Source organism: Heterodontus francisci, chromosome 20 (assembly GCF_036365525.1).
Source record: "Heterodontus francisci isolate sHetFra1 chromosome 20, sHetFra1.hap1, whole genome shotgun sequence".
In the NCBI taxonomy this organism is placed as follows: domain Eukaryota; kingdom Metazoa; phylum Chordata; class Chondrichthyes; order Heterodontiformes; family Heterodontidae; genus Heterodontus; species Heterodontus francisci.
Genome location: NC_090390.1, coordinates 34,318,519 through 34,331,837, shown reverse-complemented (window position 1 = coordinate 34,331,837; position 13,319 = coordinate 34,318,519). Strand labels below are relative to the sequence as shown.

The following is a 13,319-nucleotide window of genomic DNA, read 5'->3' as shown; positions in this document are numbered from 1 at the left end:
TCTCCAATCCTCCAGCACCCCACCTGTATCCAGTGAGGACTGGAAAATGATGGTCAGACCTTCTGCTATCTCCTTTCTTGCTTCTTTAAACAGCCTAGGGTACATTTTGTCTGGCCCTGGTAATTTATCAACTTCCAAGGATGCTAATCCCATTAATACTTCCTGTCTCCCTATGTTTATCACATCCAATACTTCACACTGCTCCTCCTTAACTACAGTATCTGCACCAGCCCCCTCTTTTGTGAAGACAGAAGCAAAGTATTCATGAAGAACCATACCAACATCTTCTGTCCCAACATTGGTTACTTTTGGTCTCTTATGGGCCCTAGTCTCTCCTTAGTTATCCTCTTACTCTTAATTTATTTATTTATTTTTTTGCTTGCCAATATTCTTTCATGCCCTCTCTTTGCTTTCTTAATTTCCTTTTTGAATTCACCCCTCCACTTTCTATACTGCTCTTGGTTTTCTGTAGTATTGAGTTCACATTGTCGGACATGAGCTTTCCTTTTTCTGCCTTATCTTACCCTGTAGGCTCCTTGACATCTATGGGACTCTAGATTTGGTCACCTCACCCTTTTTTCTTTTTGGGAACATGTTTACTCTGAACCCCTTGAATCTCTCCTTTGCCTCCCACTGCTCTGACATTGATTTATCTTCAAGTAGCTGTTTCCAGCCCACTGCTGCTAAATCACTCCTCAGTTTAGTAAAATTGTCCTTGCCCCAATTGAGAACTCGAACTCCTGTTCTCCCTCTGTCCTTCTCCATAATTATGTTAAAACTGACTGAGTTATCATCACTACCACCAAAATGCTCTCCCGCTGCCACTCCTACCACCTGCCCATCTTCATTTCCTAAAACGAAGTCTAAAACATAGAAAACAGGAGTAGGCCATTCGGCCCTTTGAGCCTGCTCGACCATTCAGTATTATCATGTCTGATCATCCAACTCAGTAACCTGTTCCCACTTTCCCCCCATATCCTTTGATCCCTTTCGCCCCAAGAGCTATATCAAACTCCTTCTTGAAAACATTCAATGTTTTGACCTAAACTGCTTTCTGTGGTAGCGAATTCTACAGGCTCACCGCTCTCTGGGTGAAGAAGTTTCTCCTCATCTCAGTCCTGAAGGCTTTACCCCATGGCCTGAGACTATGACCCCTGGTTTTGGACTCCCCCACCATCGGGAACATCCTTCCTGCATCTACCCTGTCAAGTCCTGTTAGAATTTTATAGGTTTCTGAGATCCCCCCTCGCTCTTCTGAACTCCAGCAAATATAATCTTAACCGACTCCTCATACATCAGTCCCGCTATCCCAGGAATCAATCTGGTAAGCCTTCGCTGCACTCCCTCTATAGCAAGAACATCCTTCCTCAGATAAGGAGACCAAAACTGCACACAATATTCCAGGTGTGGCCTTACCAAGGCCTTGTATTATTGCAGCAACACATCCCTGCTTCTGTACTCGAATCCTCTCGCTATGAAGGTCAACATACCATTTGCCTTTTTTACCGCCTGTTGGACCTGCATGCTTACCTTCAGCGACTGGTGTACGAGAACACCCAGGTCTTGTTGCATTTTCCCTCTCTGTTTATGGCCATTCAGATAATCTGCCTTCTTGTTTGTGCTGCCAAAGTGGATAACCTCACATTTATCCACATTATACTGCATCTACTTGCCCATTCACTCAACTTGTTCAAATCACCCTGAATCCTCCTCACAACTCACCCTCCCACCCAGTTTTGTGTCCTCTGCAAATTTGGAGATATTACATTTTTAGTTCCCCCATGTAAATCATTAATATACATTGTGAATAGCTGGGGTCCTTGCACCGATCCCTGCGGTACCCTCTCATCACTGCCTGCCATTTGGAAAAAGACCCGTTTATTCCTACTCTTTGTTTCCTGTCTGCCAACCAATTTTCTAATCATTGCAATACACTACCCCCAATCCCATGTGCTTTAATTTTACATGCTAATCTCTTATGTGGGACTTTGTCGAAAGCCTTCTGAAAGTCCAAATAAACCACATCCACTGGCTCTCCCTCAACAACTCGACTAGTTACATCCTCGAAGAATTCTAGTAGATTTGTCAAGCATGATTTCCCTTTCATAAATCCATGCTGACCCTGCCCGATTCTACCACTGTTCTCCAAGTGCTCTGCTATGAAATCTTTGATAATGGACTCTAGAATTTTCCCCACAACCAACGTCAGGCTGACTGGTCTATAATTCCCTGATTTTTCACTACCTCCCTTTTTAAATAGTGGGGTTACATTAGCTACTCTCCAATCTGTAGGAACTGTTCCAGAGTTTATAGAATCGTGAAAGATGACCATCAATGCATCCACTATTTCTCGGGCCACTTCCTTAAGTACTGTGGGATGGAGATTATCAGGGCCTGGGGATTTATCGGCCTTCAATCCCAACAATTTCCCCAACACCATTTCTCTACTAATACTGATTTCCTTCAGTTCCTCCCTCTCTCTAAACTAAAAGGGGCCCTTTCTTGTTGGACTTGCTACATACGGTGCAAAAAGGTTCTTCTTGAATGTACCTCAAGATTTCTGCTCTCTTAATTCCTTTCACACTAAAACTATCCCAGTTAATATTGGGTTAGTTAAAATCCCCTATTGTCACTGCTGTATTGTTCTTGCACTTCTCAGAGATTTGCCTACATATCTGCTCTTCTATCTCCCTCTGACTGTTTTGCGGTCTATAGTACACTCGCAGCAGTGTGTTTGTCCTTTTTTTTTTTTGTTATTTAGCTCAATCCATATGTCCTCATTTGATGAACCTTCCAACATATCATCCCTCCTCACAGCTGTAATAGTTTCCTTGACCAAAATTGCCGCTCCCCTCCTTACTTATCCCCCTCCCTATCGTGTCTTAAAACCCTGTAACCAGGAATGTTGAGCTGACATTCCTGTCCCTCCTTAAAGCCATGTTGCTGTAATAGCTATGATATCATACTGCCACGTGTCTATATGTGGCCTCGGCTCATCTGCTTTATTTGCTATACTCCTTGCATCCAAATAGATACCCTTGAGCACTGCCAAACTTTTTTTTTTAATTTTCTAACCTTTTGTTTCCTCTGTCTTCTAGACTCGTCCATTAATTTTCTGCCTTCCATTTTCATTTCTGATTTTGTCCTGAGTCTACCCTCAGGTCCCCTTCCCCCCCCCCCTGCCAAACTAGTTTAAACCTTCCCCAACAGCATTAGCAAAACATTCCGCAAGGAACTCAGTCCCGGCTGTGTTCAAGTGCAACCCGTCCGACCTGCACGAGTCCCATGTCACCCAGAGTCGGTCCCAAGAATCTAAAGCCCTCCCTCTGCACCACCTTTCCAGCCATACATTCATCTGTCTTATCCTTCTATTTCTATACTGACTTGTGTGTGGCACTGGGAGTAATCCAGGGATTACTACTTTTGAGACAAAAACAAGAAATGCTGGATTCACTCAGCAGGTCTGGCAGCATCTGTGGAAAGAGAAGCAGAGTTAACGTTTCGGGTCAGTGACCCTTCTTCGGAACTACTTTTGAGGTCCTTCTTGCTAATTTCTTACCTAGCTCCCTAAATTCTGACTGCAGGTCCATAATCCCCCTTTCTGCCTATGTCGTTGGTTCCAATGTGGACCACGACTGGCTGTTCACCCTCCCACTTCAGGATGCTCTGCAGCTGTTCAGTGACATCCTTGACCCTGGCAACACACCATCCTGGATTCACGTCTGCAGCCACAGAACCAGTTGTCTGTTCCCCTGCCTATCGAATCTGTTCAAGTAAATCACAATTCCCCTCCCTGATCTCTACACCTACATCGTCCTTCTCCAAAGTGAACACCGATGAAAAGTAATCATTCAAAACCTACTCGGGCTTCACACACCGATTGCCACTTTAGTCCCGAATGGGCCCTACTCTGTCCCTGGTTATCCTCTTGCCCTTAATATACTTATAAAATGCCTTGGGATTTTCCCTTATCGTGCCCGCCAGTGTTTCATACCTCCCTCTTCACTCTCCTAATTACTTTTCTTTAAGTACCCCCTTACACTTTCTATACTCCTCTAGGGCCTCTGATGTTTTCAGCCCTCTGAATCTGCCATAACCCTACTCTTGTTTTTTTTTCCTTTATCCAATCCTCTATATCCCTTGACATCCAGGGTTCCCTGGACTTGCTGGTCCTACCCTTCATCTTTATGGGAACATGTTGACCCTGAACTGTCACTATTTCCTTTTTTGAATGACTCCCACTGGTCTGATGTAGACTTTCCTACAAGTAGCTGCTCCCAGTCCACTTTGTCCAGATCCTGTTTTATCATCTTGAAATCGGCCTTCCCCCAATTCAGTACCTTTATTTCTGGTCCATCTTTGTCCTTTTCCATAACTACCTTTAAATCTTAGTTATGGTCGCTATTCCAGAAATGCGCCCCCACTGACTTCTACAACTTGTCTGGCTTCATTCCCTAGGATTAGGTCCAGTACTGCCCCTTCTCCTTGTAGGACTTTCTACATGCTGGCTCAAAAAGCTCTCCTGTATGCATTTTAAGAATTCTGCCCCCTTTAAGCCTTTTGCACTAAGACTATCCCAGTTAATATTGGGGACGTTGAAATCCCCGACTATTATTACCCTATTATTTTTTTACACCTCAGATTTGCCTACATATCTGCTCCTCTGTCTGTCTCTCCCTGACTGTTTGGAGGCCTGTCGTACGCTCTCAGTAAAATAATTGCCCCCTTTTTGTTTTTATGTTCTGCCCATATGGCCTAATTTGAGGAACCTTCTAAAATTATCATCCCTCCTTACTGCAGTAGTTGACTCCTTGTCAATACTTCAGTTCAACCTCCTCTTTTACATATCTTTCCCCCTTGCCCACTGTCTCCCCTGAAGATTCTACACTGTGGAATATTGAGCTGCCTGATTCTTTTTGACTGCCTGGTGGTCACCCATTCCCTCTCTCCCTGCATACTCTTAAGCTGTGGGGTGATCACATAGCTCTCCTCCTCACGAATGCACTGCAGTGTTGCCAGCTGCCACTGAAGTTCCAAAACCCAGAACTCCAGCTGCCGCAAGTGACCATGTTTCCTGCACAAATGGTTCTCCAGGATATGGGAAGTATCCTGGAGCTCCCACATAGCACAAGAGGTGCACTATTGAGGTTGAAGCACCCTGCCATTCCTTTATTTATTAGTTGACCCTTTGTTACTGCTTTAAAAAAAAAACCTCAGCAATACTACAACACTTTAGAATTATTAATAAAACTGTACTAGTACTGATAAATCGTACTAAAAATCAATGCAGTTCACGAGTTTAAAATAAATCTTACCCAAAAAAAAACAGTTACTCACTTGTTCGTTTTTATTAATGCTTAATTTTTTACTCTTTTGTTGGTCTGCCAGTTGTTGAGAGGCAAGAACCCAGCTATTTACACACGCACCCTAACAGTAATGTACTAACCTGGATATTTACTGATCCTCCCTAATAGCAGTTACTCACCAACCAATCACCTTGCAACATTCCTGTGATGTCAGTGTTCACTTTTTTTTTTCAAACTCTGGTGCGCCTGGTCTGCTCTCTGCTGCAGTCCCAGAAGGTAAGTGCTAGAGGACCCGATCCTTGGGCTGTATTTAACTGCTCCCCACTCCGTGTTCTTCCTGCAGGTCCTCTCCTCCCCGCTGCTCTTACGGAAGGTTTTATTGCTATATTATTGCGAATGCCCACATTCAGATGCAGTGACCTTAATTCAATTTTTTTCTTTTCCGTTTTTGGAAACTCTGGCCCTATCTGCTCTCCCACTCTTTAAGCTTGCAATCACTGTCCCTTCCTGCGACACTATGATTATCTTTATTGCTACATTGATCTATTGCCTTGTCATTTCCCTTTTAATTTACTCAATCTTCCCCTATATGATCCCTTCCCCCTCCTATTTAATTTAAGGCTCTCTCTATTTCCTAAGTTATACGACTCGTCCGAACACTGGTCCCGGTTCAGGTGAAGTCAGTCATGACTGTGTGGTCCCCACTTTCCCAGTGCCAGTGCCCTATGAACCAGAGCCCATTTCTCCCACACCAGTCTTTGAGACATGCATTCATCTCTCTAAGAAGTAGAGAAATGGTGTGGAAATTGATGGGATTGAAGGCTGAAAAATCCCCAGGGCCTGATGGTATGCATCCCAGTGTACTTAAGGAAGTGACCCTAGAAATCGTGAATGCATTGGTGGTCATCTTCCAAGATTCTATAGACTCTGGAACAGTTCATACCAATTGGAGGGTAGCTAATGTTTATTTAAAAAGGAAGGTAGAGAGAAAGCAGGGAATTCTAGACCAGTCAGCCTGATGTCTGTAGTGGTGAAAATTCTAGAGTCCATTATCAAAGATTTTATAGAATCAGGCAGAGTCAGCATGGATTTATGAAAAGGAAATCATGCTTGACAAATCTATTAGAATTCTTCGAGGATGTAACTTGTAAAGTTGATGAGAGGGAGTCAGTGGATGTGGTTTATTTGGACTTTCAGAAGGTTTTCGACAAAGTCCCACATAAGAGATTAGCATGTAAAATTACAGTGCATTGGATTGGGGTGGTGTATTGCGATGGATAGAAAATTGGTTGGCAGACAGGAAACAGTAGGGATAAATGGGTCTTTTTCTGAATGGCAGGCAGTGACTAGTGGGGTACTGCAGGGATCGGTGCTAGGATCCCAGCTATTCACAATATATAAATGATTTAGATGAGGGAACTAAATGTAATATCTCCAAATTTGCAGAGGATACAAAACTGGGTGGGAGGGTGAGTTGTGAGGAGGATGCAGAGAGGCTTCAGGATGATTTGGACAAGTTGAGTGAGTGGGCAAGTGCATGGCAGATGCAGTATAATGTGGATAAATGTGAGGTTATCCACTTTGGTAGCAAAAGCAGGAATGCAGATTATTATCTGGCTATAAACTGAGGGGAATATGCAGCGAGACCTGGGTGTTCTCGTACACTAGTTGCTGAAGGTAAGCATGCAGGTCCAACAGGTGGTAAAGGAGGCAAATGGTATGTTGGCCTTCATAGTGAGAGGACTAGAGTACAGGAGCAGGGATATCTTGCTGCAATAATACAAGGCCTTGGTAAGGTCACACCTGGAATATTGTGCAGTTTTGGTCTCCTTATCTGAGGAAGGATGTTCTTGCTATAGAGGGTTTACCAGACTGATTCCTGGGATAGCGGGACTGACGTATGAGGAGAGAATGAGTTGGTTAGGATTATATTTGCTGGAGTTCAGAAGAGTGAGGGGGGGATCTCATAGAAACCTATAAAATTCTAACAGGACTTGACAGGGTAGATGCAGGAAGGATGTTCCCGATGGTGGGAGATTCCAGAACCAGGGATCATAGTCTAAGGATATGGGATAAAGCTTTCAGGACTGAGATGAGGAGAAATTTCTTCACCCAGAGAGTGGTGAGCCTGTGGAATTCGCTACCACAGAAAGCAGTTGAGGCCAAAATATTGTATGTTTTCAAGAAGGAATTAGATATAGCTCTTGGGTTTAACGGGATCAAAGAGTATGGGGGGAAAGTGGGAACAGTTTACTGAGTTGGATGATCAGACATGATGACGAATGGCGGAGCAGGCTCGAAGGGCCGATACTCTTGCTCCTATTTTCTATGTTCTTTTCTGTATGTCAATTTGCATGTGGCTCGGGTAGTAATCCAGTGATTATTACCTTTTGAGGTTCTGCTTAATTTGGTGCCTAGCTCCTCATACTGAGTATGTAGAACCTCTTTCCTTGACCTGCCTATGGTGTTGGTACCTATATGGACCACTATGACTGACTGGATTCTCCCTCTCCCACTGTAAGTTTCACTCCAGCCCTGGGCAGATGTCCCAAACCCTGGCACTGCACAGGCAACATAGATTTCTGGATTCTTGCTCTTGGCTGCAGAGAACAGTGTCTATCCCTCATTGGCTCCAATTCATGTGTGTACTTTTAATAGGATGGAATTGTTTTTCCTCTTTTTTCATTTTTAGTTTTAATTCCAACCCTGCATTTGCAGGCTTATCTTTTTCATTGTTTTAGTTATTTGCATGTTCTATTGTCACTAAAGTCTGACTTTTGATTTGTCTCTCAGTACCTTTCGTGCATAGATTTGACCTGGCTCGTGTAACATGGAAGTGATTTTCAATGAAGTATTTTATTAAGTTCACTCTTCCAAAAGCAGGGTCTTGGACACTATTGGATTTGTGATCTCTAGTTTAGGATTCCCTCTGCAAGTGGAAACACCTTCTCTACGTCTACCCTATCAAACTCCACAAGCTTAAAACCTCTATCCGGTTACCCCTCAGTCTTTTCTATAGAGAAGAGCCCTACCTGTTAAATCTTTCCTAACACTTGAACCTTTTAGTTCTAGTATCATTCCAGTAAATCGTTCTTGTACAGTCTTCAGTGCCTCTATGTATCCCTTTTTATAATAGAGACCAGAATTGTTCACAGTACTTTGTGTGGTCTAACCAAGGTTCTCTTTTAACATAATTTATCTGCTTTTCAATTCTATTCTAGAAATTAGCCCAGTGCTTTTTGTTTTAATGGCATTATAAACCTGTATTGCTACACTTTGTAATTTGTGTTTCTCTACCCGACCAAATCCCTCATTCCTCTACCCCATTTAGACACAACTTTCCAAGGAGTATTTAGCCTCCTTGATCATCCTACCGAAATGTATTACCTCTCAATTGTCTTTATTGAAGTTCATTGCCAATTATGCACTCATTCTTCAAGTTTTACTAATGCCTTTCTGTATTTTGTGCCAATCTGAATAATTACCTTTTAACCCCCTACTTTCTGTTTTGTGGCCAGTTTCCTATCCATTCTGCTACTTGTCCCCGATTCCATGTTCTGATTTTAGTCATGAGTCTACTATATGAAAGTATTTTTGGAAATCCAAATAAAATTTGGAAATCTGTCTGAAGAGAAAAAATTTACAGGGCTATGGGGAAAAGGCAGGAGAGTGAGACTCTCAAAGAGCTGGTATGGACACCACAGGCTGAATGACCATTCTCTGTGCTGTTACCATTCAATGATTCTGTTACTTCAACTGCATTCTGTCTTTTTCTGATACTACTTCAAAGAATTCATTAAAATTGGTTAAGTATGATCTTCTGTTTTTGGATCTGTTTTATTATTTTCAGTTTCTAGGTGTTTCTGTATTAATCTTTTGATTTAAGGATTTTATTACATTTCCAACCATTGACATTAAACTAATTGGTCTGTACTTCTTTGGGCTTGTTCTGTCTCCATTTTATGCATAGGATTGCAATAGCTGTCTGCCAGTCCTCTGGCACTATTCCCTTTCCTGATGAATTTTTGTACATGTCAAAATGCTTCTGCTATCTCTTCCCTAATTTTTAATGTGCGGATGAAATCTAACTGGATTAGGGGTTTTATCCTCAAGTTTAGTTATTTTATCAATTATCTCTCTTGCCTATATGTTTTTATATTTTGCATTACACAAGTTGTGCTGATTTTTTTCTTTTGCTCTCCAATGTTTGTTTACAGTATGTATTGATCTTAGTTCTACTTGTAACTGTGTGTCTGGTTTGATGGATTTTTGTTAAAATGTTAGTGTCCTCACTACTCTGTTCTCTCCTGCAATAGCTTTTATTTTAAAGTATAAATCAACTGCAACAAGCAGATTTGTCATGATAGGTCAGTGGCATAAATTGGCTGCTGGTCCTGCTGCCAATGGGATCTGAAACATCAATTTGAAACCTTGTTTGCAATGAACTGTGGACTAATTATGGAAGTGCAATATTGCAGATAAATTAGTATTTTTCTAGTGAAACAAATGTAGTTTGAATGCTAAAACTATTTCGAGCAATATACAGAAACTTAATAAACAAAAGTCTATTGTTACATGACTGATACTTGCCAAGGTACGGAGATCATGTCAATTGAAATAAGCCCTGAATTGTGTGACATAAGCTCCAAGCATTCTTATTTGTGGCAAATAGAGGGTTTTGGCTCGTTGCATTCAGCATTTATTATACTTTTCACAATGAGTTTTTAACTTTTTTTAAAAGAAAAAGTCTAAAGATTTAAATTTCCAATATTTGTTTTAGCAGAATGGAGCCAATACGCAACTCAAAGTTCTCATTTATACAATCACAAGGAATTGTGAATGACGAACAGGAGATGTCTACTGCGGAGGATTTTGAAGATATTAGAAAGGATTTGATTGATGAACTTTGCATGGAAGAAAATTCAAACGCATCACATGTGGTAAATATTGGCTGCATATAGCAAGATCTGGACAACATCCAGGCTTGGGCTGATAAGTGGCAAGTAACATTTGCGGCATACAAGTTCCAGGCAATGACCACAGGAGAGAGCCTAACTACCTGCTGTTGACATTCAATTGTAATATGAATTCCCCCACCATCAGTATCTTGAGGGTCACCATTGACCAGAAATGTAACTGGACAAGCCACATAAATCCCATGACTACTATAGCAGGTCAAAGGTTGGGTACTCTGATAAGTGGCTTCTGACGCTCCAAAATTACTCCACCACCTGCTAGACAGAAGTCGAGAGTATGACAAAATACTGTCCACTTAACTGGATGGGTGCAACTGGAACAACACAAGATTCTTGATACCATCCAAGACGTAGCAGTCTGCTTGATAAGCACCCCAGCTGCCAGCTTGCTGATCTAGTCTCTCCATGACCAGCATACTGTAGTTGCAGTTTACAGGATGCAATGCTACAAGTTGCCAAGGATTCTTTGGCAGCACTTCCCAAACACATAACCTCCACCATCTAGAAGGACAAGGGCAGCAGGTGCATGGGAACACCATCACTTCCAAGTTCTTCAAGTCATATACCACCCCAACTTCGACATATATTGCAATTTGAGTATTGCTGAAAACAGACACTTTTGTCAAAGCTTTTCGTCTTGCACTCATCAGGATAATTCTCAAGAATAACCAATGTAAGGGAAAGCAACAAACTTGTACTGATGAGAAGAGAGTGCTGATTGGTCGAAGCATTGCCATGGAGAATGCACCAGTTTATTTTTTCGTTTGAAATTTAAACCAGGCAGCTTGACTCTGGTCAAGGCATTGCCCTGAGGAATGAACCAACGAATGGCTGTCACTTTTTTTTTTAGCTGAACTAGGTGCAAAGTGTGTACATGTTCTTTCTGTCTGCAAAGAACTGGGCCCTGTGCATTAATATACCTAGCTTCTACTACGCGCAAATGTACTACACTGCGAGCTCAACTGACTACCTTAAATTTGTTGTCAGTGTAATTCTTAGCACACTGAGGATTATTTAGTAAATGTCCAATGTTATACACTGTGTTTTGAGTTTTGCAAACTTGGGCTGGTTGGGTATATTTCCAAATGTGTTGAAAATGCTAATGTGAGAGTCCCAAAACTGAACGAGCATTTATGCGAGATGAGATTGAACAGATTGGTTGCTAATTTGCGCATTGCCCTACACTGCGCTTGGTCTGATGTGCACAGATTTCTTTCATTTTTCGATTTTTGATCCGTTTATGCCGCTATATTGCTTCAATAGATTGCACCATAAGTAGTACCCATTTGAAACACGCCTGCACCCTAAACTCACATAAGCAGAAGTGGTTTGGCAATGCAATTAACAATGCCACTGAAAACTTTAACAAATTTTTGACCATGTATTCGCAAAGCGTGGAGTTTGTTCTTGCACATGGTTTCAATTTTGGTGCGCCTTCATCCCAAATCAAACGGGAAGAGGTATTTGCTGACTTTGAACTCCTCTACTCCAAATATCCCACCACAAACCAGCATCCACTGAAGATGCCGAATCCTTGAAAGCACGCCTAGCTAAACTAGCGCACGCATATTGCAGGATTCCGAACAACGTGTCTGATTTCTACATGCAATGTGAATGTCTGTCTGACAGTGTTGCGAGGCCTTGAGACCAACCCAGCCATACACATAAGTAAACCTGACAGGAACAGGAATAGTCATCCTTAGCAAGCGTGGACATATCCACAAAATGCATGCCATTCTTAATAACTGGTCCAAATTCGTATTCATTGTACTTGCCTCTCAACATGACCGGACAGCCTTGCTTAAGCGCTAGCTGGACTTGTGTAAGAGCAATGAGCTGCCAGGTGATATATATGACCGGGTTTGCTGCATCTGCATATGTATGGGCTGCCCAAGACTCTCAAAAGTGGTGTCCCTCTACATCCTATCTTATCTATGATCAGTTCTGCATAACATGAATTGGCCAAATGGTTGGGTGAATTGTTACAACCAGTTTTGAGCAAGTTCTCCACGTACACTGTGAAGGATTCCTTCACATTTGCGAAGACCATACAGGACTTGCATATCGATAGCAATGCTGTGTCCATGTGCTCATTTGACATTGCTAGCCTATTCACCAATGTACCACTTAAGGAAGCTGCAGCACTATATCATGGCGACCTAGACCCACCACCTTTGCATGAATCCGTATTCATTGAACTTATGAATTCGGCATCTCGCGCAGTTGAGTTCAGTTTTAGCAACCCCATGTATGCCCAAATAGATGGTATTGCCATGAGATCCCCTCTAGGCCCAGCTCTCTCAAACATCTTTGGGTTCCATGAGACGCGTGTCTTCGAGGGAATGACACCTAATCTCCTACCTCTTGCATATTTCTGATATGTTTGCTATCTTTGAATCCGCAGCTGCATGTAATTTCCTTACACGTCTTAATGGGCTCCATCTTGTGCTTGTTCACCTTTTGAAATGGAGCAGTCTAATGAGCTCCCTTTCCTTGATGTACAAGTTAAGAAATCTGCTAGGGGGTTCTCTACCACAGTCTATCGCAAGCCTACTTTCACTGGTCAATACATGTGTTGGGATTCTTAGTTCCACGTGCTATAAGATTGGCCTTATCGGCAACCTCGTAAATAGGACCCGAATCATTTGCTCACCATGCAGGCTTGATGCTGACATAGGGCAAATCAAAGGCATCCTGCGTGATAATTTCTACCCTAATGAGAGAATTTCTCACTGTATAGCGCGCAAACTTATGAATGGGCCAAAGGTCGTCATTTTCAGCCCTGAAAAGTGCCCAGTCATACAAACATATGAATTAGGAGTAGATGTAGGCCATTTGGCCCCTCGTGCCTGCTCCACCATTCAATAAGATCATGGCTGATCTGTTTGTGTCTCGAATTCCACACTCCCATCTACCACTGGTAACCTTCGAATTCCCTTGCCGAGCAAGAATCTATCTACCACTGCCTTTAAAAATATTCAATGATCCCGCCTCCACCACCTTCTGAGGCAGACGGTTCAAAGTTGCACAACCCTCC

The 13,319-nt window shown here is 42.3% G+C and overlaps 1 protein-coding gene across 5 annotated transcripts in view; it reads left to right on the top strand.

The window, feature by feature from the left end:
• Window positions 1–13,319, top strand: part of LOC137380561 (kinesin-like protein KIF20B) — a 135,334-nt gene that overhangs the window by 8,082 nt on the left and 113,933 nt on the right. For 4 of the 5 annotated variants that reach the window (XM_068052575.1, XM_068052572.1, XM_068052576.1 and 1 more), the window contains exon 2: window positions 10,090–10,246. In XM_068052575.1, coding sequence (XP_067908676.1) covers window positions 10,091–10,246 — 156 coding nt within the window. In that variant the 5' untranslated portion in view covers window position 10,090. Of the gene's footprint in view, window positions 1–10,086; window positions 10,247–13,319 lie in introns of all 5 variants that reach the window. The other variant, XM_068052573.1, reaches the window with a different exon arrangement.